We start from the raw sequence: 27,499 nt of genomic DNA, 5'->3' as shown, positions 1-27,499 counted from the left end.
AAAGAATAAGACTCCTTTTAATCCTGTTGCTCAGTTGTTTGGAGTGTCAAATATAAGCCCAATGAAAAACTATGCAAAATGATCTAATGCTTATTAGTCTGACATTCAGAAACAGTTTTTGCCCATTGACTATATTTTATTCTCAGAAACAAAAAAACTAAAGAGTTCCAACAATTGACGTGTCACTTAATTTCTAAAACCCATTTAGTAACAAAAACAGTCTGAGTTTGAAGGCTATTGTTTTTCAGATGCAGACTTTCTCAGTTGCTTCGCTTACTTTGATTTACTACAAAATCTGTACTGGCACAACATCCTTCCACTGTTTTTACTGCAAATACAGTACCACCTGAGTCGCCTTGTTTTTAGCGGGTAGATCTTAGTTTGTTTGCTTCATAGGATCCTTAGGTTTAGCTCCGGACCATTTTCTTTCCCGTTTTTCCTCCACACCAAACACCAAAGGACTGCTGGACCGTGAGTCGCCCACCTGCAGAGGATTGTGTGAATTCCATGAATTGGGCGCACAGCATGTTTCTAAAAAAGTAGCCAAATGAGTGAACTGGATGGAAGAAAGGACAGCAACCGCACGAACAGACAGGAAAAAAACCCACTCAGTCTCAGTCACAGAGACCTAATGTTGGCTCTCTGCAGAGAGCACAGTGTCAACGATAAAGGTGTGATTTTCACAGCGGTCTCCTCAGTCCACCACCAGCTGACCTGACAGTCTCCGAGTCTGCTAATTGGTCTCATACTGGGAGACGTACTACAGGATTTCATTGCGAGATGTGTCAGATACATCAGATGTTAGCAAGAACCAGGCAACCTTTCACTGTATGTGTTATGCGGGTGTACTAATAACTGTTAGGAGCTGAAAACATTGTAGGGAGGCAATGTGGGGGAAAAAAAACAAAAAATAAAAAACTCTGATATGCCTCGATCAACCTGAGAGTCACTTAACACCTTAAACTCAGTGGAGTTTGTAGTATTGGTAAAATGTAAGTACGTCCTCTTTTTATTCCTGGGCTCTAAAGTTCAACACTCTGCACTGCTGACTTTTTTTTTTTTTTTTTTTTTAATTAACACAAAAATGTTGCCAAACGAGAAATGTGTGTCTGAAAAAATTGTATACCCATCCTTCTTTAAAAAAAAAAAAAAAAAAAAAAGTAGCAGCAATATCTTCAGCTTACTCAAGACTTTGGGGTAACAGGATCAGCAGAGAAACCCAAACATCCCTTTCCCCCAGTGACTCTCTCCAGCTCATTCTGGAGGATCTCAAGGCATCCCCAAGTTAAAAGTAATAAATAGACCTTCCAGCAATTTCTGGATTTGCCCATGAGTTTCTTTGGGACAAACAAAACACCAGGAAAAACACCCAATTCCAACTGCGAAGCAACCACTACTGGACCTGGGGCCCTTGTGCTTTCGGTTGACCACAAATTTCCCCGTTTACGTTTTCTATTTATGTTTTTCATTCAGATTTGTGGTTATCTGAATGAGCTATTTCTTGGTCCGTGAAACAGGAGAATGATCCCAAAAATGGCTGCAAATCTTCAACGAAGAGACAAAAAATAAAAAGATGTTTCAATTGCCAAGTCAAACTACTGGAAATACTCCAGTTGGTCTTCAAGACAGATGTGCTGCAAACCTCATCTTTTCCATTTTGCCAGCAATTTTGTTTATTAGACATCGACTGTGTGGAACATGTTGTTACTAGATTTCAAAAATTTCAGGACCTGGTAAAGATCAGATGTTTTTTTTTTTTTTTTGTTAGCTCCAGATACATAAAAGCCTACAATAAAAGGAGGTTGTATTTTTCCTCTGCCACATCTGCATCGTGAAAATGTTTCTATTTAATCACAGATAGCAAATCTAGTGTTGAGCACAACATAAGGTGACGCTTTCAATAGGTGAAATAAGCTCAGAGTATCGTATGCAAAAGCCGACCCGCCAGCTGATGGAAAACATTATACGAAGGCTAAGCCGTGTAAATCCAAGCCCACACCAGGACTCGCATTTATTATTCTTTTGACCTGACAGCAGTTCAGTCAATACTCCAGTTCAATACAGCAAGAAAAAGCCACAGTTTTTTGAACTGTGTTATCACGACTTGTTCTTTTGCAAGTGAATTGGAAAGTATATATTCTTTTTTTTTTTTTTTTACCAGTGAGCCTGGAGACATTGCAGTTTGGGATGTTTTGAGAAGGAAGATTGGATCATTTCCAACTGCAATGACTTTGTGGAAAATCACTTTGCCGCAAAATGCCCGTCTATATTTGCAGTCAGTGGAGCGGCTCTGGTTACGTATTATAAATATCGCCAAGTCTGCTTTATGTTTGATTCTAGCCTCGAGATACCCATCTCTTGATCACAAATAGCCATCCGACAGTCATGAATATCTGCAGGAACCCGTCGGCAGACTTTTCCACCCCATTGTTCTGTAACAATATATTAAAAACAGTAATTTTTAAGGCTTTTTGTGTGTGTCTTTCACTCTTTTTCTCAGTTTTTTTTTGTTTTTTTTGTACATTTGAGGGAATCTTTCTTTGTTTCTCCACAGGGACGGTCCAGATCAATCATCCCCTCAGATAGGCCAGTTCAGTGGGAATACCGCTTTGGAATCTGTCTACTCAACTTCCAACATCATCCTCATTAAATTCCACTCCGACTTCTCCGGGTCAGGCTTCTTTGTCTTAAGCTACCATGGTAAGACGTACGGCTCAATCAGAGCTGCTGTGATATTAAGTGTGCTGCTGTACAGTGCAAGTGGAGCATGACATCTGAATTGGTCTGCTCAGTTTCAGGTGTCGCTCTCATTAACAGTTTTTTTTTTTTTTGCTGTTACCTTTTTTTCCTTTCTCCTGGAGTACAGTAATGAAACCATAATGCTGTTATTAGATGTAGCTGCAATTATGAGACTGATTGGTTTCCTCATTGTGCTGAACTGTGTTTAACTTCATCCTCATTAAGGTCTGCCCAACCCTAGTGCCTTGAATAATTAGATGTTGAATTTGATTCACCTCAGGAGCATTTCACAACTTGATCAAAGTCCATTTCGCAGCCCTTCCAACCAATAACGTAATGAATAGGGGTTGCTTTGTTTTGTTTTCATTTTAGCCGGAGTACAAGGTATCACTTGGGTAGCTTAGGTTTGTCGTCTGTAATATTTTGGTCTCCAGCTCAATTGATGTGCTGATTAAAGAGAAAGTTGTATTTGTCTTTTTTTTTTTTTTTTTATGGTAACACTGACACACATACTAAGAAAAAACAAAGTCCATGTAGAAGAACCAGGAAGTATTTCCTGCTCACAATCATCATGATTGAGGACGAATCTTTGAAGAAACTTGGACGATATGAGTCACAGCAGCATTTAATTTCCCATAGGGATTAATGAAGTATTTTTGAATTGAATATACAGGGAAAGTTATATAATCATCCGTATTACAACTTAAAATTGTCCATGTAAGTAAAGTTATGCATTTAAGTTAATCTTGATGTTTAGAAAATGTCCACAAATTAGGGTATGAGAATAAGTAGTAATGTTGGTTTTTCAAACATATAAGGATTTCTCTCTAGGAAAAATAGGATAGCATCAATTATCCTCTTCAACTGAATCCACTTATTTAAAAAAAATATTATCTATATTAAGGGTAACTCTGCTTAAATGAATTAAACGCATCTACGAACTAAAATATGCTTAGAATTTTGCATGTTTGGTTTGTTGATCATTTGTCTTTGCTTCTCTCCATAGATTAGCTCCCATATTTAGGTTAAAACTGAGGCTGGATCTGCTAAAACATTAATAAAACTTATATGCAGGAAAAAAAAAATGTTGTAAAAGATTACTTTAATCTAAATCTGCCATGGGCATAAGTAACTTTGGGCCTCATGACAGAGTTTTTGCAAAGATAAATTAGATAAAACAAGGTCACAAAAAGCAAAAGTCTTTAAAAAAAAACAGTAAAATATAATTTTACAGATAAAATAATCTTCTCCCTGTTATGAAAATGCGTTTCACGTCTGTTGCAAGGTCTTTCTTGCCAAAACAGTGTCTTTTATATAACCTCGTGCTCTGATTTGAACCGAAGGATGATGGGCTGTTTTAGGGCGGAGATGTTCAAATTTCAAGAACTTCATGTGCTCTGTTCAGCCATCCTGATGGGTCGCCATCAAGCTGCGGATGGTTTTTTTTAAAATTATTATTAAATGAACCATCACATTTCATTGAAGCTGCTGGATTTTCAACGGAGCGTGTCGTGCTTATGATTTAACTTGATAGCATTGCTTATAATCGGTCTCGGTTTATATTTTCATCGCATCCTCTTCTCAAGCTTCCCATACGTTCACTCGGCCTCACACTAAACTTCCCAGCAAAGAAAAGCACGTACCTGTAGTCCCCTGACCCTGTTTTGCTCTTTGTCGCCGAGAGAATCTCAGGTTGTGTTTCAGCAGACTTCCTCCTGCTCTGAAGGTACACATGGCGTTATTGAATTCTTGAGGCAGGTTAGAACTGTCAGCTGTCACTCTTGCAAAGGCTCTAGTCCAATTTGATAGGCAGTAGTTTGTTTTTTGTTATCTTGATGAGGAGAAAATTTGAAGAGAAGGATGGCATGCATTCAGTGATTCTTCATTATTTCATGCTAGGCGACATTATTGTCCAAAAACAATAATTGAACAGTACGCCGCCTCTGGTTCTGAGTGGACTGCATAATTTGAGGAAGAAGCTCGTCACAATAAGAAAAAAGTATTTCCCCTATTCTTCCTCTGCGTCCTTCAGCGACCTGACCGAAATTCATAATGTCACTCTTTGCATCCGAGGCGGCTGCAGAAGTGCAAATTCGGTTTGAAATGCCAAATAAACCCCCGAAAGACGCATCGAATTACTGCTGGCGATGTTTATATTTGTTGTTGTCCTTCTGTTTATTTATCTTTGGGTCAGGATTGTGAATGCCAGCTCTCCCATACAGACGCTAGAGCCCGCAGAGTGGTGGATGATGTTGTCATGGATATGAGCAGATGTGACTTGAATGCGAAGGTTGCTAAAAAAAAAAAAAAGGTCTTAAAGCTTAGTGAGATCAATGACTGCTTACAGTGATCCTTTCCCCGTGCACACATTCAGATGTAGTGGCACGCACACACACACACACACACACACACACACACACACACACACACACACACACACACACACACACACACACACAAACCACAAGGCTTTGATATGCATGAGAGCAGCAGAGACTATTGGCAGGTCTCATTTTCATAGTCAATTTCATCCTGACTTACAGCCCTCAGCCCTCTCTCATCCTCCTCTTCTCCAGGCTCGTCTGTCTGTCCGTCTGTATTTTCACCCTGTGCCTCTGTTAGTGAGTGATCTACACTCATGCAGTAATATTGATTACAGCCTTCAGCTCACTGGCTGTGAAGTTAGTTTCTTTTTATGAGTCAAGGCAGTGCAGTATCTGTGAGGTTGCTCTGTTTTTGATTCCGTGCTTTGCTGACCTAAACCACCCGAACCCAGAAAGTGAAGTTAAACTGTTGCATGCCATGATTAAAATGAAAACAGGTTGTTTTGGTTTATCACTTCACAGCTGTCTATATGTTTCCACTAGAGAGTGGCTCATTTTAATGCTATGAGATTTATATTTTATTTTATTTTATTTTTTTTAATTAATCTTGGCTTTAAGATTACATCATGTCAAATATTTCCCATATTTCTTACAAAATATTTCTCTCTTTGTTCTCTTTTCTCTCCTGTGCTCCGTCTGTGCTCCAAGCCTACCAATTAAGAGTCTGCCAGCCTCCCCCAGAAGTACCAAATGCTGACATGCTGATGGAGGATGGCGAGTTGGAGATAGGTGAGCTGTCTGTCTACTTGTCAAGCCTCTGGATGGGTCAATTTGACACTGGATGCAAACTAGAAAGTTATAACTTTCCAGTCATCCGAGTTCTCTAACGTGTCGGGTTGGGGGGGGGGTGGTAAAATTCCCCCTAGTTGGGTAGAGTGCCTTGCAAAACTATAAATAATCCCTTAAACTTTTTTTTCAGACTTTGTCAAGTAACAGCCACACACTTCATTATTGTATTGGGTTTTCACACAAAAAAGTTATGTACAGTTTTATTCCTTTTATAGTCACTTCAGTCCCAAAGCCAGACAGGTCACGGATAAAGTCGCGGAGACGTTTAAAGCAGTATTCAGTTAATAACAACGTCCTACACTTTAAGCATGTCATGGAGCACTGTTTGATTTGTTCTCCAAAAGTAGAAAGGAAGTGGCACAGCTGCTAAAAACACTTGATGGTCCAACCTAAAATGACAAGATGGGCAGGAAATGTATTGACCTGTATGGCAGAGATGCATTAAAAAAATCTATTGTCAGAAATTCGTAAGGGTTTAATTTTTGTAAATATGGAAGAAGGAACTCTGGTTAAAGGAAATCGTAATTCAAGATTTTTGCCAAATGCTCCCATTTTTCTCCTAATTGGCTGTTTTAATATTTTACATACTAATTAAGGCACTTGTAGTGTGAGCTGTGGTCGTTAGACGTTTTCTGCATTTATAATTCCTTTCAGATTTAACAGTCCAGCCTCTGGGTGGATCTGCCGAAACATCCGCCCCTGTGCATATCACATGTCATCAGCAGTGCTCTCTGATGGAAATTACCGCTTCACCGTGTGAATCAATGCACTTTTCAAATTTCATGGATTCTAAATTTGAAAAGTGCGTTAATATATGGAATAAATAAACCTGGGGGATTGAACCACTTTCATTCAGTTGTACCATTTCTGCTTAGCTTTCAGAATACATTCCAAAATATGGTGTTTGTTTTCTACCTATATGTAGTTTATATAAATATATTTTTAATAGTTTTACATTTCTACAGCTATAAAACATAATGTCTTTTTATGATTCTGGTCATAATTTGATTAGCATAATCAAGTTATAAAAAAGTTGCACAATATTACACATTCCTGACTGCATATTAATGAAAAAAAAAGCAACTTTCCTCAAATTGATTTTTCTTTTGTTTTCAGGTGACATCATCAGATATCGATGCCATCCTGGCTTCTCATTGGTTGGCAATGAAATTCTGACCTGTCGCTTGGGAGAGAGACTGCAGATGGATGCCCCTTCTCCTACATGCCAAGGTGTGAATTCAAACATTTCCAGCACCTGATTTTTTTTACAGCTTTCTAGGTAAAAGTGTGTTCTCACCTAACACTTCTTCCCCAACTTCGCTAATTGTCCCCCACTCTCAGTTCAATGCCCCGCTCACGACGTGCGATACGACTCATCGGGTGTCATCCTGAGCCCAGGGTGGCCGGAGAGCTACCCGAACCTCCAGATGTGTACCTGGAGCATTAACGTGGAAAAGGGATACAATGTCACCATAACCTTTGAGAGTTTCCACACAGAGAGGGAGTTTGATGTGCTAGAGATTTTTGATGGTAAACAAACTCTCCACACACCTCTACCCACAAACACTCTTTTACGAAGAGTAGCATTGATAAGCTATGTTAAACTATCTGCACGAATTTATCAGTCTCATAATTTATCAAAAATTCATTTAAGGGATAGATTTTTTTTTTTTTTTCCCCCTTAAAATATTGTATCACACTTTTAAAGGCAGGATAAATCTGAAGATAACGATACATTAATCTTCAATCAGCCTTGATTCAACTTTAATTAAAATGCAAAGAATATAAGAAAATCCATCTGGAACCGGTAATCAATGTAATCAAGAATTCATTTTATTTTTAATCACACTACAGTCTATTTACTAATGATTTAATTAACCAAAAAGAGTTGCAAAAACAAATCTAAAGGACAGAGATGCCACAGCTAATTCTACTGTACATGCTGCTTTTTTTCTTCTTTCCACTTAGAAGTGAAGTTTATGGTGGAAATTAAATCTTTAGAATACTTATTAGAGATGGAATGATGTATTTTAGCACAGTCAAGTAACTATATTACCCTCGGTTGCTATGAAAATGTTGTCTATATCAAACATGACTTAAAATAAATTTGACTTTGCAATTTGACGCCTTGAAATTAACCTCTGTCTCTTTAAGAACCTCCTATTCTTTCAGAGACTTCACCTTCAGCACGTCATCACATCAGTTCTCCACCATGATGTGGACATGAACCATTCTTAGGAGCATTGGACGCAGTTTATATGATAAGTTTAGCATACGGCATTTCCTCCAGGTGCTGCTGCTGCTGCTGGGCTATGCGTGGAGCTGTGTGTGTCGGAAGCTCAGCTGGACTCTGCAGCTTTAGCCTACTTCATGTTGCAAATAGGCTCTTTCTTGATTTTACTGGTCTGGCAGAAATTTGGCCTTGGTGTGCACAGTGACATTGAAATTGCATTTTCAAACAATATCTACAATTTATTCATAACTTGTCAAGGAGGGGTGTTTTTTTTCCCCAAAGTCGGGTTTGTCATCTGATGAGACTGATATATTTGTCAGGTAATCAATCTATTGGACAGAAAGATGAATAAAAGGGTTTATTTTTCAAAGATTAACACTTTAATTAATATTTAGAGCTTACTAATTGCTAATTTTTCCAATGCTTTGTAAACTTCAAAAATAATTAAGCTAAATTAATAAATATTCAGACAGAAATGTCCTTTCAGCCGAACAACAGAGTTCACTAAAACGTTCAGATCTTGGAGATTATGGGAAACCAATTGCAATAATAGCAGGCTAATTTCCTGCTAGGTTATCATGGCTGGAACCAAAGTCCCAGCAAAGGCGTTTTAAGGAGAGGAAAGCAGTTAAATGAAGGGAAAGATCAACTTTAATTTGTTTGTGTACCCAGCATATTAATGAAGTTATATTAAACTGGAAAAATATAAAGAAACAAGGTGTCCAAATGATTTTCTCTGTGCTTACCAGTGCTTTGTCTCTCGTCTCACCTAGGCCCCACAACCAACAGTCCAACTCTGGCAACGCTGAGCGGAGACCTGCCAACACCCTTCAACATCACGACCTCCGGTCATCAGTTTCTAGTCCGCTGGTCCTCAGATCACGGCACCAACAAGAAAGGCTTCAAAATTCGCTATGTTGGTGAGTACCAAAGTATGTATCCCAACTTTACTTTACTACTATTTCATACTATAATGCATGGAGAGCGAGTCAGACAGAAGGACTAAAAATGCCTCTTTTTTTTTTTTTAAATCTTCCGATCAATGACAAAAATTAAAATGTGAAGATATTTTAAGAAATTTGGTTCCCCGATACACTTTATTTGCTTAACTCATCTACAAGTTGTTAGACTTCTGTCTGCCTCACAAAGCAGTTTACCGACTTGCCTGACCGGTTAGTCCTCAAGTTGTGTCCGTCTGACAAAAAAACCAAAAAAAAACCTATCTTGATAAGTACAGATGGTGTTTTACTAAAACTTTACATGTGGACAATCTAGCACCTGGTTGTGCTGAGTACAACTTCACGCCGCTGGGTAATGAGGCATGAGTGCTCTATTTCAAGGGCGTTTTTGACAGTTAAAGAGCAAAAGACAGTTTTACCTGTTCACGGTTTGCTTGTTCACCCCACAGCCTCCAGTCAGGGAGGCTGTTTCTTTAACCTTTAAAGCACCGCTGCTCTGTATGATGAATTACAAAGCCTCTCAAGATTCTTGGTAACCTTCTTTGGCTGGACGTGATTAATGTGAGCATTGACGAGAGGTGTTAAGCATGTGTTGTACTTAAAAACACAGACATTTTTTTTTTTTTTGACCTGCAAAATCAGGCCAATGACAGAACATTTCTTGCCATCATAGATTGTATTTAAAGGAGGAAATGTGGGACGAGTTTGCATACTGTTTCCCAATAACTTCGTATATAATTTCCAATAATAAACTTTGGAAAGTGAAAAGCTGATTTTATCCTATTATGAGTTCTCTTAGAGTTGTGTATAGCAAAAAAAATTAATCTTTTACATTTTACAACATAGAAAATCCTTCTTTTTACTACTTTTATGCCTTTACTTTTTTATTTTTTTTTACTATTTATTGATAGAGTCATTTTCCCACAATAAGAATTGTCACACCAAAGAGTGATTTTATTTTTTGCAAAGGATCATTCTAATCACTATGGGTTTGAAGACTACAGCAGCAAAAGATATAGTCATTCTTCTTCATAATGATTCAACAAAAAACAAATATACAAAAAAGAAAACCTAATAGCGTTCAAAATCTGTGTGAAACATTTCGGTATCACAATGAAGCAAAGTGTTATAAATGTAAGGCAGCAAAAACATTTTGGAAACTCTACATTTTCATTTACTCTCAGTGGACAGCCATGACACAGAGGAAATTCTACTGAATCTTTATCAAAATTAATACTTAATATGAGATTGTCATAATTTTTTTTAGATTCACTAATGACTTCTGAGTCCAACATAATGTTTGTCATAGGCACTCAAATAGTCATATCGTATTGCTTTCCTAATAAAGATTCTGTAGTTTTCTGTTCAAGGCTTTTTTTTAAAGATTTCCTCTAAATGTACAATAATTGCTCTTAATGTGATTACAATTTAAATGCTATTACTTCTCCTCTAACAGGTTTTTGTATAGTTATTTCATACGCTTGCGGTTATAAGTTCAATGATATCCTAATAGTTTGTTTTTAGTTGTGTGGGTGGAAAGGTGGTTCCCAACACAGTAGTAGTTGAAGACTGGTTTTAGCCTTTCGTGATTCAAGTAAAGAACGATGAATGAATCGATTTGTGCCTTCCTGTCTGTACGCCCTTTTGTTTCATAGAATTTACATGGTTTGTCTTTCTAAATGTTTGTTCCACCGCAGCCCTGTACTGCTCCACGCCAGACTCGCCCCTCCACGGCTCCATATCGTCTCAGACAGGCGGTCATGTCAACAGTGTGGTGCGCTGGGCTTGCGACCGCGGTTACCGTCTCATAGGCAACGGCACGGCGACTTGCCGCCGTACATCGCAGGGCTACCACGCCTGGGACTCTCCTGTGCCTGGTTGTCAAGGTACGCGAAAATGTGTTTGTGGAACTCTTTCTCACCTAAGTTCAAAATGTCCGATTGGATATTTTTTTGCTTATTTTCATTGTATGCAGTTCTTTAAATGTCCTGCGAGTAAATATATTTCCCCATTTATCCACAACAACTGGAACTTTCAATATCCAGCATGTTATTTTTGCAATTTACCGTCTATTAAAATATTGCCCCTCATATTAATTTCACTCCCTGCTACGGCAGCTGTGAAATTACCGTAATAACCCGATATTGGCTGGAAAGTGCAACGTCTCCCCTTTCAGAAACTGTTGGAATTTTTCCGATAGCACCGAGTGTGGAGGAATTACGGTACTGCAAATTTGGCCGTGTCGTCGGCGACACGTTCGTTGTGGTAGGGTTAAAGCAATTAATATATAGTTTATAATTGCATAAGTGGCATAGGACGACAAAATAAGTGCTTTAAGCAATGATGTTCATATGTTGATACAAAAAACATGTTATATGAATTTTATTAAACGGTCTTGTTTTGTTGCTGCTCAGTTTTAGGAAATATTGTGCTGTTTCATTAATGGTGAATTTTCTGTTTTGTTTCATGCAATTTCCTTCCTATTTTTGTGTAAATTAAATCGTGTTTTCTTTGCTATGTTGTGTCCAGCTTTGTTGTATCACAACTGAGCTGGAGAAAACTACCACGAAAGCTTAATCGGGGGCTGTTATCAAATGTATATGGGCTGGGAGAATCAGAGGAGGATATTAGATGAGGTGTGAGATTACATGCTGTAATTTGCCTTCCACTTTATGTTGTCTTGTTATCTACAGGCTGATAAAGCATCCCGGTGAAAATACATTTTTTTAGAAGAGAAATTTTTAACAGTGAAGTTTATTGCTATCTTTTCTTGTACTTAATGGATGTCAAGATGATAAAGCTTAAAAAACACAGGTTTATCTCAAATAAAACTATTTATGGAAGGACAGTATTCCGTTCTTTCCACATTCATCTTTTCCAGTTGAAGCCTTATTGCAATGTCTTACATAACGCATACGTGAGAAAAGAGATTTGTTTTTGTCGAAGCTGTCTAATATCATGTTGCTGATAATAAAGAAGAACTCTCAATTGTGTGTTTTTAGGCGGAAAGCTACAATTTTATAGAGATAGTTTACAGAATTATATCCAGTTCTGGTCAGATGTTTCACATCCAGTTATCGTCTATCAGAATAGCTTTATTTGAGATATTCTGTTTTGACCAGTACTGATGCAACAGAGAAAAACAAATAATTTTGATTTAAAAAAATATAATTTATACTTCGTGGCAGTTCGTTACCAGAAAAGAACGGTCATCTCTCAACACCGAATTAATAACAAGTAATATTATTGTTTATAATACATAAGCTTGTTTAAAATACTGCTAATCTGACTAGACACAAGAAATGTACAGTTGGTAAATTTCGCAAAAGTAAAAATCGGATGTTCACTTCGTGACACTTGGTTACCAGAAAACGCGCTCGTCTCTTAGCAACAGATGAACAACAAATATCGTCATTGTTCAAAAAGCAAAAGATTTCTTCTGTGTTTTTGAAATACTGCTTATCTTATATCGCTTGACAGGAATTGTGCAGTTAGTGAGCTTTTCAGAAAAGTAAAAAAGTTTTTTTTTGGATCATTGACGGTAAATATATTGTAAAACAGACATTCAATACAAAAGTGAAAATCTGATTTAAACTGCGTGGCAGTTCGTTACCAGAAAAATCGCTCATCTCTTCAAACTAAATTAATTATCGTTCATAAAACATAAACTCTTTTGAAATACTGATTGTCTCCTTTGACACAGGAAATTTACAGTTGGTAAATTTTGCAAAAGTAAAAATCGGATGTTCACTTTGTGACACTTGGTTGCCAGAAAACGTGCTCGTCTGTTAGCAACAGATAACAACAAATGTTGTTATTGTTCAAAAAACATAAGATTTCTTCTGCTCTTTTGAAATAATATTTACCTTGCACTACTTAGTACAAATTGCGCAGTTGGTGAATTTTCCAGAAAAGTGAAAATATATTTTTTGCCATTGGTGGTGAACATATTATAAAACAGACTTCAACACAAGACTAAAAATCTGATTTATCCTTTGTGGCAGTTCATTACCAGACAAAAATGCTCATCTCTTAACAGCAACAACAAATCAATTACTGCTTATAAAACGTAAGGTCTTTTAAAATACTGCTTCTCTGCTTAAACACAGGAAATTTACAGTTGGTAAATTTTGCAAAACTAAACTAAACTTTGTGACACTTGGTTAGCGGAAAACGTGCTCATCTCTTAGCAACAGATTAGCAACAAATATTGTTATTGTTCAAATTTCTTCTGCTCTTTTGAAATACTACTCATCTTATACTACTTGCTACTTAAGAATTGTGCAGTTGACAGAAAAGTGAGAAAATATTTCCTTTTTTTTGTCATCGGTGGTAATTATATTATAAAACATATATACTTGTCTGTAGTGTTACACCAAGGTGACGTCTCTGTAGCTCTAACTAGAAGCTCTGCCCTCCTCTGTACTGACTGGCGCCATCTCTGAAGTTCTCTACATCTCTGCCCTCCTGTTGCTATGGTAATTAATCCTCTCTGAAAACTGTCATGTGTGAGTGAGACACAGAAGGGGGGAGACAAAAATTAGCAAGGCATTTCAATGCTCTCCTATGGCTTTGCTATATGTGTTTTGACACTTTCAGCTCAACCAAAGTTTGCAACTGCCCACAAATATTTAGCTAATTGCCCACAATGTCCAGAGGATAGTTTGGTGGAGATTTTAAACCCAAGAACTCGTTCAATCATGGTTGGTTGTAGCCTCATCATAAGGCATCAAACTAAGTGTAAGAAGTTTTGAAGACGGACAACTCCCTCCATATGCTACAACTTCATCTAAGCCGATAGAAAGTTAAAACCTGAAGAGAATTTTATCTTCCAACAAGGCGTACATCAAAGCTGGTTTTGTAATGGATGAATTACAGTGAAATCAAGACTCTGAAATGGACCCAACATTGGCATCATTAAAAATACACCTAATATTTTTAAAAGCTGAATTTTTACTAAGAAACCAACCAACTTAAATGAACTATATTTCTTTATTAAATGCGTGGAGCAGAAATCCAATTGAAACTTGACAAAAAGCGTCTCGTCAAGGCATGCTGAGGCACGTTTAGTTAAATATTAGTGAGGTTATGTGAGCCTCCATCGTTTCATCTATGTGGATGTCAGTGTACATCTTTAAACTTGTGCACCCAGGTCTTAATTTTAAAACTCATTGGAGTTGCGTATTATTGCTCCACCTCTAAAATTGAATGGTTAAAAAGAAAAAAATAAATTTAGACGGAAATAAGTATGATATTAACAACTTTGATGAGAAGATGCAAAACACTGCCTGGAATTGTATGTTTTGCATCCACAAATGAAACGGAACGCAGAAGGTGTTTGGATGTTCTCAATCAGTGCATCCCTCTCCTTTCGTAGCCGTCTCCTGCGGGCCACCCAAGGCACCAATAAACGGTGGAGTGCTAACCGCCGACTACTCCGTGGGAACAAGAGTTTCTTACTTCTGCAACGACGGATACAGACTCTCCAGTAAAGAACTGACATCAGCCATCTGTCAGCCTGACGGAACATGGAGCAACCATAACAAGATACCGAGATGTTCCGGTTAGTGACATGCGCGTCCCGGCACCAGGCTGTGTAACAGACGGACCAAATCTCAATATGTCATGATTTTGATGCAGAAGTACAAAAAGTGATATTACTGGATTTTCCCAAAGTGAGTAGGTCTAATAAGGCTTCGTTTTCTCCTGCCTGTGTAGTGGTAGTGTGTCCCAGCATCGGGTCGTTTTCCCTGGAGCACGGCCGCTGGAGGATTGTTAACGGCTCGCACTACGAGTACAGAACTCGCATCGTATTCACCTGCGACCCGGGGTACTACAGGTTAGGCCCCGCCCACATCCAGTGTCTAGCCAATGGGGTGTGGAGCTGGAAGAACGAGAGGCCGCACTGCCAGAGTGAGTAGAAAAGATGTAATAATAAAATGCCCACAGCACCAACAATAAAGGAGTAAACAGTGTTTGCAGCTTTTCCAGAGGATAACTCTTTCTTCTTATTTATTTGTCGTCTATTTTTTTGGAGGAAGTAAACAGAGTTGTAATGTCCTTCTCCATGTATTTCTCCTCATTTTTGCCAAACTCCTCTAATTAAGCTTTAGATATCAAAGATTTTGGATGACAATTGTGAATGGGGATTAAAAAAATAAGAAGCCAACAAAACACTTGAATAAAACTGTTGTCAACTGGATTTTTGTAAGATATCCCTTGAATCCCAGCTTAATTTTGGTTAAAATGTTAATAGATTCAACCAAATCGCATGCCAAAAGTACGACATGTACAGAAATTACTGTGGTGAACTTAAAAGTTGTATATCTTTTCAAAAACAATGCAAATTTTCAGCAAAATTCATAGCCATAGTAGCTGTTCTACCACACCCTCCAAGACGATCTGAAAATGCTTTAGAAGAAAGCAAATACATCCACCATCATCACAGCGTTTGCGTAGAAACATCAAAAATAAAACATCCATTTGTCGGGGAAATTGCAGGGGTTTTCATCTTGCATCCATAATTATTCTCCCATTTATGCTATTCATACATTATATATTATAGAAAACTTCAGTGAATCACGAACGTAATGTCCTATCCAAGAGACAGATTGGATATGCAATCGTACTTTAAGCTAAAAACGATAAGTAAGCTGCAATGCAAAGTAACTCAAATAGAAATCTTTCCACACTGTCCTCTCTTTTTTTCTTCATGGGTAATTAATAAATGCGTTGATCAGAGTTTCACCAGCCGATTATTTCGTTTTTTTCCTTTGAGGTCAGACTTGCTGAGTGAGGTTACGGAAAAACTAATTTTCTTTCAGAGATGTAAAGCAAATACAAACTCATTTGTGCAAACATCCTTTAATTTAATAAATATTGAATCATCAAGAGAAAACTTGTCTGCACATTCCTTGATAGAATAATGCAAGGAATCACATAGACGGAGGGATTACTGCAAGACAACAATTCTAACTGCCTCCCCATGTATAGCTACCCAAACATCATATTTATTAGATTTTTTTTTTTGTGCTAAACTCAAAACAGAGTCAGATTTTAGTTGTAAAGAATTTAATGGGCCAGAAAAAAAATATATCTGATTTTTCAGTGTTTCTCCTGACATTAACTGCTTAGAGCCAGTCAAGGGAAAATATAATGATTTTGAACTCTGGCTTATTGATCGCTGCATTGCTGAAACTCCTGTCACACTCCTTCAAATCTGCCTTGTGCATCTAGCATAGGTGAGGAAATGTGGCTGTAAGTAACTAACATCAAATTTCTTTGCGTCTGATACTTTAGTGGATGATGTTCGACATCCAGCTAAGCTGGACTGCCGAGGACTTTTTGGGATATGTGAAAAACTCTGCGTCATACAGGTTGCAACTTAGACATGGGATGTATATCGCTAATAGCAGCCGGTGCTAATCAGGAAATATCTCAGGATTAACCCTATAATGACAGTACCTTTTCCCATCCTACTCTATGCAGAACTTGCACTAAAGTTTGCTTATCTCGACATGCTCAATGCCAAGATAGTCATGATTTCATTACTTCATCGCTGTGGATAGTGTCACTCTCCTTGGATCTCGCATTTTCACAACATAATTTTCTTTTGTGTTCTGGGGTTGTTTCAAATATTTTACATTAAAAGCTTTCCGTCAGTTCTTGTAGCTGACCTGGAGAAAGACAGAGGAAAACAGATGGTGGCATAACAATAGAAATGTTGATACCATTAAAAGTGGATTGTGAATTTTTGCAGAATAGTGAAGTTTTTTTGCAGAGTTATATGCTACCTGAACCGTGAACTTGTTACCCATATGACACGTTGTACCCGGTTTCTCATTTGGTGCGTAATACTAGAGCCAGAAGCTCCATGACAGCTAGAATCAGCTAGAATCAAAACCTGGCTTACATATAAACCCATCTGACAGTTCTGTCTTGAAAAAAAATAGCCTGTAAAAGCTTGTCATTTTATATCGACTGTCATGTTTAAATTCTTTTTTTTTTTCTGCTTTCATCTAATTTGATGTTATCCAAAGATGACAGAGTCACCATACAAGGTTAAACTTTCATCCTTCCAATCCATAATTTAACCTGGGAGAGTTGACATTTCTCGCTGTCATTCAGGAGATCTCTTCCTGGGATTCTTTGACATTTTGGATCACCGTTATTTTTATTCAAAGAATACTGTGGCACTTCTCCATGTCCTGTTATTTTCCTCACTGGGCACTTTGTAAGTGGAGAAGGAGGGGAAAAAACAGCAGAACCAAATTTGCCTGCTGCACATCTTGCCAGGATGGCAGCACTTCTTGCTGAAACTGAAATGAGGTCTAGCAGCTTCTAAAATTAACCCGGTGCTAAAGTGGCTGGCAGCTGATTATTAAATTGTCTGTGTCCAACCATGTTTTGCAGTTATCTCGTGCGGCGACCTTCCTTCGCCTCACAATGGAAAGAAGATTGGTACTCAAACGACGTTTGGCGCCACGGCCATCTTTACGTGCGATGTTGGCTTCATGCTGGTGGGGTCAGCCGTCAGAGAGTGCCTGTCGTCTGGGCTTTGGAGCGGAACGGAAACAAAGTGTTTAGGTGAGTAATCGTGAAAGTAAATTGCACTTTATTTTTATGGAATTTTATGCTACATCTAGAGTAACATATTTTAATGAAACGGTAATTTTCTGATTTTTATCCAAAACTGATGATGGACAAAGAACACTGCTTCAACCACACCCACAAACGTACTTTATGATGGAGTATTAGGAGCATTGTACATAAAAAAATTTATTTCATGTTTATGTAAAAAGAAAATTAGATATAATCTGATGTTGAAAAGTCACAAATTTGGAAGAGAAAAATTACAATATTCCATGCCTAATAAATATTAATTAAAATATGTATGTATTTATATAAGGTTTTTTTTCTTTTCTTTTTTTTTTTACCCTTTCACTCCATCGTGCACACAGTACCTTGCTCTAGGCAAACAACTTGAACTTTTTCTCAGATTTTCATTTCAACATATGTGAAGAATTTAGCCAATTTGCGTAAAAGCAGTTGGTTACATTGGATTTCATTTTGGGGTTTAGTTTAAAAAATACAAATTCACACCACACCTTTCAGTTTTCTATTTATAAAATAATTAGAAAAAAAAACTTATGTGACTACACACTACTTTGTGTTGGCTTATCGCATGAAATCGCACTAAAATCCGTTGAGATTTTTTTTTGGCTGTAATGTGACAAACACTAAAAGGATCGCCTGGGTAGGAATACTTTTGTGCGGCTCTGTATCAAGAACCACCATTAGAATGAAAGCGAGGAAGATGTGGTTTTTCCGCGTCAGTCTAATGAGGACAGGTATCAAAGGAAGGGTCCTGCCCCACACCTCACGTCTGGCCTCACAGCTGCTCCCCTCTGACCTTGTCCACCTCGTGAACAACACCATCTTGGCTGAGCTTCGGCTCCACTCTGAGTTAATTTAGAACTTCATTTTTTATATATGATTCCCACAGAAACTGTATCTTTCTTCCGCCAGCGTGCCAGCCAGGGGTAACACGTGTTATGACAGGGAGCTGTCATTTTCTGGTGAAGCCTCAGCAGGAGGAAGGCTTGCAGGAATACATCACAGGCTAAGGGGAGGGAGTCGACGCAGGATTTAAATTCAAATACGGGAAAGCTTCGTCTAAAATGATGATGGGGCGTAATTTAGTCAACAACAAATAGACATTTATGCTGCAAACTGTCATAGCTTAAGTCTCTGGTCATGTTTCTAGCTTTTGTTTTATTTCTCTATTTTCTATTCTTGTCAAGCTTCAGTCATTGCCGTTGTTTTTTTTCTCCTCCTTCTCTAACAGTTTACACATAGCTTTGATGGCTTGTTCTTGTTATTGCTGCCATACTTTCTAGATGTCCTCAGTTGTCCTTGTTCCATCTCCCCAATTCACCATCTGCTCCATATTCCCAACAAGCTTACCTGTCTCCACTTAACAATCACTTCTCTTAGTCATTTGTCAGCTTCTTTGTTTATTTCATGCCCTGTTGGCTCAGTTGGCACAGTTTATTTTCCTTTTGAACATGGGAATTTTTTTTTAAAGCCTTTTAGATCTTGAGTGCTCTCGAGTGCCTAAATATGGGGTAAGCTCCCACATATCATGACACTAATAGGACATTCAGTCAGTCATCTTGGTGTTCTAAAAATCAGAAAATATACTTTTATTATCCATTAGTTGTACTCAGGAATTGACCATTTCCTTTAGTGTGTAGCTAATAAGGTTCATACAAATAAGACTAAGCAAATAAGCTGAGCACATAAACCCAAGCACAGTTAGTCATGTTAAGTCCTTATTCAACTGAGTGGCTGTCTTATGCATCAAACAATCACTTAATTCCTGGAGTGAGAGCTGTTTTAAAATACTCCTACAGGTCTGAGAGAACACACTCAGTAAGCGACTTGTAAGCCATGGTCGATGTGTGGTTATTGACATTAAACCTTCCTAATTTCTTCAAACGAGAGTCAATGTCTTGGCTATTTATAAATGTAGTCTACATGAAAGTTTTCTATCCACAACTGTACCAAGCCTTTTAAAATAAGCACCGTGTTCCACTTCCTGATCTTTTATACTGGCTTTAAATACAGACCCTGTCTGTCAACCTTCCTCTGACACACAGCTCTTTGGTTTTACTTAAGGTCAAGATAGCTGCTGTCAGTCCAGTGATGGGATGGTTGACACACTGAAAGTGGACATGGTTGTTAACATCATATGGCGAAATACAACACTTTATTTTTCTTTCTATGGTAACATCACAGTATAAAAAGAAACGTGTGTCAAGTTGAACTGATGTAACACATAGGTTGATTTACAGTACAAAAATATGCAAAGGTTTCTTAAAGACTTAGTTTTAAGAAAGCATAAGAAAAAAAAATGCTATTATTTAAAATCCGTTTAGCGAGACTCTAAAGTGCTGAAGTGACCAGAGTTTTCTCTGACTGATTTGAGCGTAGAATAACGCAGTGCTGTCTCTTCGGACCCATTGTTGCACCTTCTGCTTCGCTGGTTGAAAGAAGGCTAGCACACCTTTCCCTTGTTCCCTCGACAATAACAAACACAATAGAGCTGTTTAGAAACACCTCCAACAGCCTAAAACGACTGCTTATCATTCTTATTAAAGTAAGCCCGTTTTAGAACTGCTCAATAAATCTGCAGTCAACATGTGTGTGAAGCATGTTGCAGTATAGCTATACGGTAGGACAACTGATTAATCTAATAATATAATTTTATTTGGGTGACTATGAAGAGACAAACAGCAAAATTGAATATTATATGCAACTTCTTCTACACTTAGCAATTTTATTTATTCAGTAATTTTGCTAGATCTATGCATATCTTTAATTTTATTTAACTAAAATTCTGCAAAATTGATCAAATTAAAACATGAACAAAACATGAATATATTGAATTAACTACAAATGTTCTAAATTACATTAGAATATTATTTTAAAAGTATTTGGAATTTTTTTTTTGCTAATTCTATTTGTAGTAAAAACTATTTCATACATTTTTTTTTCACATTTTCTCTGTATCTTCTTTAATCTTATCTCTTCCTACAAATGCCTACATGCAATTTAGCAAGAAAACTCTCTCTACCAATTTATCCCATAATGTCTCATACCGTCATATTATTGACCCTATTATATTTCCATACCACCGTTGTGACTTTAGTCTCGACAGACATTCAAACAAAAAAACTGCAAAACAGTTTTTAACGTGCTATTTATTGCTAGCACTAAGTGATCCTTCGAAGTAAACAAATAAGACTTTAATAAACCGTTGTGGCTTCAGGCTAATAATTGATTCCCTTTGTGTCTGTGTTCACGTGTTTACAACATATTCAGAAAAAAGTCAGATTTGTGTCCCCCCGAGGAGTGTCCTTTAACTCAAGTAATCAACACCTCAAACACACAGTGTCAGATGACACAGTTAATACGATGCAACCTTTTCCTCTTCTCGTTCTGTTCTGCCTCCCTGGCCGCGTTTAAATCGTTAGCTTTTGCTGACGTCGGAGTTGCGGTGACGGTTTTATCTACTGTAAAGAACAAAATCAATACTCAATCCAAAAAAAAAAAAAATATCTGTGAGCAGAAAAATACGCGTTCCCTTCTGACTTTGTGAAATGGCTTTTAAGTGGCTCGTGACAGCGCTGCACATCAATCAATCAGACCCGTGCGAATGAATCTATTCATGGAGTAAATAGACGCCCCAAAATCATGTGAACCCTTTAAATGTCTTCATTTGAGAGTTGCAGATGAATGAAGTTGAACTAAAATTTGATCGAGTTTGTAGCAAAAAAGTATTTGCATCTGGTTTTGGATTCTTTGACACACTTCTTCCAGATCTTTATTTTCTGAAGTGACTGGCCTTCAGATTACTTCCTTACCAGACCAGTAGAATTTACCAGTCACTTAGATAGAAGCTTCTGCCAGCATGAAGTAGGCTAAAAGATCTCAGAGAACATCGCATCGTGCCCCGTTAATTCAAAAGCACATGAATAACAAAGTCACTGACATTCATGGGTGTGGAAACAATTACCGAGCCTTTTGTTGGGCTTGTTAGGGTTCCAGTGAGACGTTATTCCAAAATGAAGAAAACATCGAAAAATGACTAACTTTTTCCTGAATTGACTGGCCTTCAAAATAACTACTGTTTTTTTGTTTGTTTGTTTGTATTTTTTCCTGTCTAGCTGGCCACTGTGGAATCCCAGAGGGAATTGTGAACGGCCAGGTCATCGGGGAAAACTTTGGGTACCGTGACACAGTTGTGTACCAGTGTCTGCCTGGCTACCGCCTCATAGGCTCATCGGTTCGAATCTGCCTCCAAGATAACCAGTGGTCCGGACAGCTGCCCATCTGCATACGTAAGGAATTCACCTTCTGTTCTCACAACTCTGCTAGTTGATAGAAGTGGTTAGAAAATCTCCTGTAATAACACTTACCATACTGTTTAGCTGTCTGAGAAAAGCAGTTTTTACGTTTTTGTTTTATTGGCGCCTAGCTGTACCGAAAGACCTAGACCGATTCTCCTATGTTTTGCAGAAACAGGCAGCTTTGAGCCTGAAGAGTCCAGATATTTGTTTAAAGTTTGATTGCCTTCTTTCTCCCCCAAGAGCTCACGAGTCAGTGCAAAACAACTTGGAATCACTTCAGGGGCATACGAATGAAAAACACATTGAAAAACAACCTCACGTCTGAAAGATCTGCTGGGTGACAAACTGCTTCCAAGTTTCTTAAAATAAAATTGACTGACCAACAAATTAAGGCAAATTTATAAGCGTGAAACAAGTATACTCTGTCTTCAAATCTGTCATAAAAACTGGTATAATGAGATAAAATCCAATCGCCCATTGCTTTGAAGCTCAGCACGGTTTTCATCAATAACAAAGGAGGAGAGCAGCTCAATTTCAAATTTAACTGCCTTGAAAATAGAATAAAAACGGTGACGCTTATTGACAAAGACATGCTTTCCAAGCCGAGGTGAGGGAGAGTCAGTCAATAGAGATAACTAAATCAAAGTTTAGCATTGGATGTGAGGCGATTGAGCACATCATTAAAACAAACATCTTTGTTCTGGTTCAGGGGTAACAAAATTCAGGGAAAACTGATTATAAAATGTGCATGTGCAGAGGAGCCATTTATTATTATTGTTATTTTAAATTACTGACTGTAAGCTGTACAACAAAGTAACTTCTAACATATGAAAACATTTATGTCACGATTTTCCCCACTTTTTGTTTTTCAGTTGTGTTCAGGGTTTTAGCTCGAGTATGTTTTATTCATTGTAGTACCCAAACTTTGAAAATACGAAAAAGAATATTAAAGAGATAAAGGACAAGACCACTAAAGCACTAAGTTCATCTGCAGTTAGTTTTCCCACAGCATCTAGTTTTACCCTAAGAAATCACCTCAAGACAATGATCCACACGTGGTTTTTTGGGGGACAAGCTAATTATTAAGGGGAATCGTGGAGAGAGAATGTTTGATGAGCCCTTACACAGCAAATTCGGAAGTGTCAGATTTCCAGTGCAAGTGTTGTATGTTAAAAATACAGTGTTAATTCAACAACATGAGTGTTAGTGAGTGCTAGTTTCACTAACACTCACTAAAGAGTTCCAGAGAGTTAAACAAAAAGCAATCCAGTCCAGTGTTGATTTCTAAATTAACTCCAACAGTCTAAATCAACACTCAGTCTGGTGTTGATTTAGAAATCAACGTCAGAAAACTGTTGAAAACTGTATATGATACCCCAATAGCTTATATAGTAGGGTGCTCCATTGTTGACTCATGGTTGCTAAAAACCTCACCAGACGGACTGATTTTAGTGACATAGTGAGTGTAAAATATTTAATAAAATGTTGTGCCACATGACTGGCTTTATTTTTACTCTTATATTTAACTTTATGACACACAAAACTACAAATGAATCGTCCTTATTGTCTCCAGGTGCATTCTGGGTAAAGCTCGTCACCAACGTCATCATCAGTCACTTGGCAACAAATGGCAAACTAGCTAGAGCATTTCTACGGAATACGTTAACGTGTTTTGAATTTGTGTTGTTTCATCATTGGTGACCAGTAGCCTGATGTTTCTGTTCTTCTCCTTGTTTGTTGTACTTCATGTCAGATGGACTTCAAAATGACATAGTCGCTCTCTGTGGTGATGAAACGTGTTAGCTCCGCTGTTGCGGGCATGTACATGTTGTAAAGTTAAATTATCATGAGCTTTATTATTTGGGCCCGGTCATTAGCCCCGCCCCCCAGCCGACGCCATCTTGTTGCGCTACTGCGTCACATGTTTGCCTGAGGAGCGGAGGTAGCAGTATGACGTCTTGTCTGGAGCTTATTTTAACAAGGTAAGTTCCATGTTAAAATTATCATGTTTTTGACTATTTTTTATGGAGGCATTATTTGTCCGTTTACACAAGAGTATTGATTCATATACATAGTTCACTTAACGTATACACGTTTATTTGTTTGGATATCACGGTATATACGACTGTTTATTATCTTAACGAAACATCGAAACTGTCAGGAAAATCTGGAGGCCATTTGAGTTAACATTATTTAGCTGTGGGGTTGTTTTCTTTAAGTTTTTGGCTGTAGACTGCAAAACGGGGGAGTGGCTGTGCTGGACCATTGGCTTGATCTAAGCCACAGGTGTCAAACTGCAGTCCTGGAAGGCTACTGTCCTGCAACATGTAGATGTGCTGCTGCTGCACCACAATATAGAATAATTAGGTGATTAGCAGGACTCTGGAGAACATTTCTACGCAATGAGGAGGCAATTAAGCCGTTTGACTCTGGTGTTTTGTACCTGTGGCACATCTAAAAACTGCCAAAATGCTTTTTCTTTGTTAGTGTGTCATGTTAGTGACTGAAGCCTGTTATGGTGACTCCAACACATTTCTTCAGACGGGTTGGCACGACTTTTAATGCTGTCCAAAAATTTTTCTATAAGCTGACTGATTTCTTTAGTAATTATTTCTGACTTTTTTATGCTTTATCTTGTAAACCAGGTGGGCAGAGTAATTTGAATGAATATGACGGTGACACACTCAGGTGAGTCCGATTAGTTTTGTTCACAGTTCTTTTTAAAATATTTATTATCTTAATGTTTCTGCTATATTTCTTGTTTTTCCTTCCAGGCTGCAAGTCTTCCTCCTCCATGTTGGCGAAAACAAGAGCAGCACCAAAGACACTTCACAAGATCACAAGACCATCCATGGCCGCTTCCACTGAACTTTCAAAGCACACTTCACCTCCAGTGCAAAGTACCATGAATGAATGACCTTTGTTGTATATTGCTGTCAGTGCTGTTTGATGTTTTGAAATAAAAGTAGATTCCATACTGCAACTGGTGCTGGTGTTTTTGTAGCATCTAATGTCTTTAAATGAATTTGGGGATTATTGATGGCTGATAGTTTCTGGGGAAAACATGTTTTAATTGCTCTAGTGGCTTTTATTTGGTAGTAAATTGACAAAAAAAAAGTGGACAATGAGAGAAGGGGAAGACTGGGAAGCAAACCCACGACAACCGCATTGAAAACTAGAGCCTTCATATGTGGGCTGTGCTTAACCCCTGCGATTCCTATGTTAATATATACTTCACACCGTTCTGTGTTGGATTAACACGTTCATAGAGTTAACTTTTGACAATATACACTAGTGTTGGGTAGATTAACACTGAAGTGTGTTGATTCCACTCTATCACAAATAACACTTTCAAAAGTGTAACTTCTACACCATCCAGAGTGGACCAGTATAGACACTAGACACTAGAAAGTGTTGAATTTAACTCTGTAGAAGTTGATGGAACACTTCCAAGTTTGCTGTGTACTTCAGATGATGCATCATCATTCATATGGTAGTATTTTAGAAAAGAGAAGCTTTATTTTGTCAAATAGGTGTCTTTCACGGTACTTGTGTTTACTGGTTCTAAAATTTGATGTAGTTTAGCTTAAATAACTTTAGGGATATGCTTTATTTTCCATCCAAATCGGCTGTAAACTGCAAGTGCGCCAACATTACCACCACAAGTTGTACTATTTTAATAGAGTGGGATTTTTATGATGAAGTAGGGAAGTAAAACTGTTAATGATGAATACATTGACAACTAGCACAGCTGTTGCGTGGTCAGCTTTTGAGGGGGAAAAAACAAACAACAGTGGTGGATTGGCAGCCAGTGCTACTCGGGATTTACAGCCCCACACTAGAATCCTTAAAGAGCCAGAGGGACAAATCTGTCTTATTGGTCTGGGTTGAGATTATTATTATTGGGGCTGGAGGACACAACAGAAGGCTCTGACGTGTCCGGGGCTGCTGTGGAAAATTCTCTAAAATTGGTCACTTGCTGTGAGTGTCATGATTTTTTTTTTTTTTCCCAAGCCACACAGAGAGAGCACAGTGGAGGTGGTGATGATGAGGCCAATTATAGGGCCTGGCTTCCCTAAAGCGACAGGGCCAATTGTTGACTAAATTAGGAAGACAGAGTTGGAGTCCAAAAAGGAATAGCGGGGGCTGCTTTGTTTTAAATATTACCAAGAAACAGAACGAAATGTTCCAATATAAAGACTCTAGCATAGCTTCGTGAGCATGTATTTGCATGTTGAAGGACACACATCTGTGTTTGCATGGCCGGGACGGTTTGTGCGTCCCTTGGCATGTTGGGGAGTCTCTCTAAGCTGTAGCTGTTTTTATTGAGGTTATTCATGCAGGAGTTATTGAGGGAAATTATTTTACAGCCAAATTATACTGTAATTATGGAGATGAGAGGCTCTTGTTTAGAGACACAAACAGAGAATGATGATGAGACTATGAAATGTGTTTGAATGTGTGCGTGTGTGCAGCCACGGGGCCTGCTGGCAGTGTCAGATGGCTGCGGATCTGCAGCATGCAAAGTAACTTCTAATTCTCGCTGATCGAGTTTCTTTGCTTCTGCCTCTCTCTTGTGGCCTCTTGTCTTCATTTCCCTTCACTTTAAGACTTCCTTTCCCTCCGTTTTCTTCATCTCCTCATGTGTCCACTCTGCCTCTCTCCCTGTTTTTTTCTTCTCTGTTTTGCCACCCGCCAGTCGCCTCTTTTCTAGTTTGGGCGGGCTCCTCTTCTCCCAGATTTATGTCAAACCGGGAAGTTGGAGAAGGGGATGAAAGAGAGAATCTGCCAATAGCTATTGGATATCTGTTTACACAATCGCCACACAAACAGCGAATAGTTTCAGCGAACAAAGTAACCAAGATGATTAATTACAAGGAACAATGACAAACGGGGGAACACTGAGAGTGAATGCAGAATACGACCAAAAAGCAGCGACTGAAAATTGGAACTATTATCATTTCTCGTTAGGATGTGAACAAAAGGCTTTAAAATCAAATAATAATACGGAGACTTGGCAACATGCTTGCATCTAGCCTGTGCATGGTAACGAGATAAACCTGAATCCTGCTCTAGCCTTGGAAACCACATGTAGTTTTTTCAGTCACGTTTTGCAAAAGGATTTACACCCTTTTTCAGAATTTGACATATTACAGATTACAGTTTATCTTGCTCAGAATTTTTGTTGTGGAAATTCAGAAAATAGAGTATAATTATGAAGCCGAATAAGAAATTAAAAACGGTCTTCAATATTTTTTTTTAAATGTAAAAGTCTGGAAAACCCTTTTTTCATTTTTTCCCTCCCTAAAATAAAATCCAATTCGGGAAGAAAATCTGCTAGTTGCTGTAAAAGCTTCGAGGCTTTTACAGAGGTTTATCTTGCTGCAGGCCACACCCTTAGAATACAGTGGGAGTATAATGAAATCAATTAGATAAATGTATTAGAAGCACCTAAATCTATCTGAGAAAATTGATTTTCAC

General features: G+C 38.1%; 1 protein-coding gene across 4 annotated transcripts in view; it reads left to right on the top strand.

Annotated features, from left to right (window-relative positions):
• Window positions 1-27,499, top strand: part of LOC106924683 (CUB and sushi domain-containing protein 3) — a 392,355-nt gene that overhangs the window by 339,505 nt on the left and 25,351 nt on the right. For 2 of the 4 annotated variants that reach the window (XM_088010270.1, XM_088010272.1), the window contains 10 exons: window positions 2,555-2,700; window positions 5,772-5,852; window positions 7,029-7,142; window positions 7,254-7,442; window positions 8,919-9,077; window positions 10,802-10,990; window positions 14,482-14,667; window positions 14,823-15,017; window positions 17,517-17,690; window positions 21,836-22,009. In XM_088010270.1, coding sequence (XP_087866396.1) covers window positions 2,555-2,700; window positions 5,772-5,852; window positions 7,029-7,142; window positions 7,254-7,442; window positions 8,919-9,077; window positions 10,802-10,990; window positions 14,482-14,667; window positions 14,823-15,017; window positions 17,517-17,690; window positions 21,836-22,009 — 1,607 coding nt within the window. The remainder of the gene's footprint in view (window positions 1-2,554; window positions 2,701-5,771; window positions 5,853-7,028; window positions 7,143-7,253; window positions 7,443-8,918; window positions 9,078-10,801; window positions 10,991-14,481; window positions 14,668-14,822; window positions 15,018-17,516; window positions 17,691-21,835; window positions 22,010-27,499) is intronic. The other 2 variants (XM_088010271.1, XM_088010273.1) reach the window with 2 other exon arrangements.

This window comes from Poecilia mexicana, unplaced genomic scaffold (assembly GCF_051168715.1).
Source record: "Poecilia mexicana isolate PSO_F unplaced genomic scaffold, ASM5116871v1 scaffold_11, whole genome shotgun sequence".
Taxonomy (NCBI): Eukaryota; Metazoa; Chordata; class Actinopteri; order Cyprinodontiformes; family Poeciliidae; genus Poecilia; species Poecilia mexicana.
Note: the sequence above shows the minus strand (reverse complement) of the source record. Positions and strands in the feature narration are given on the sequence as shown.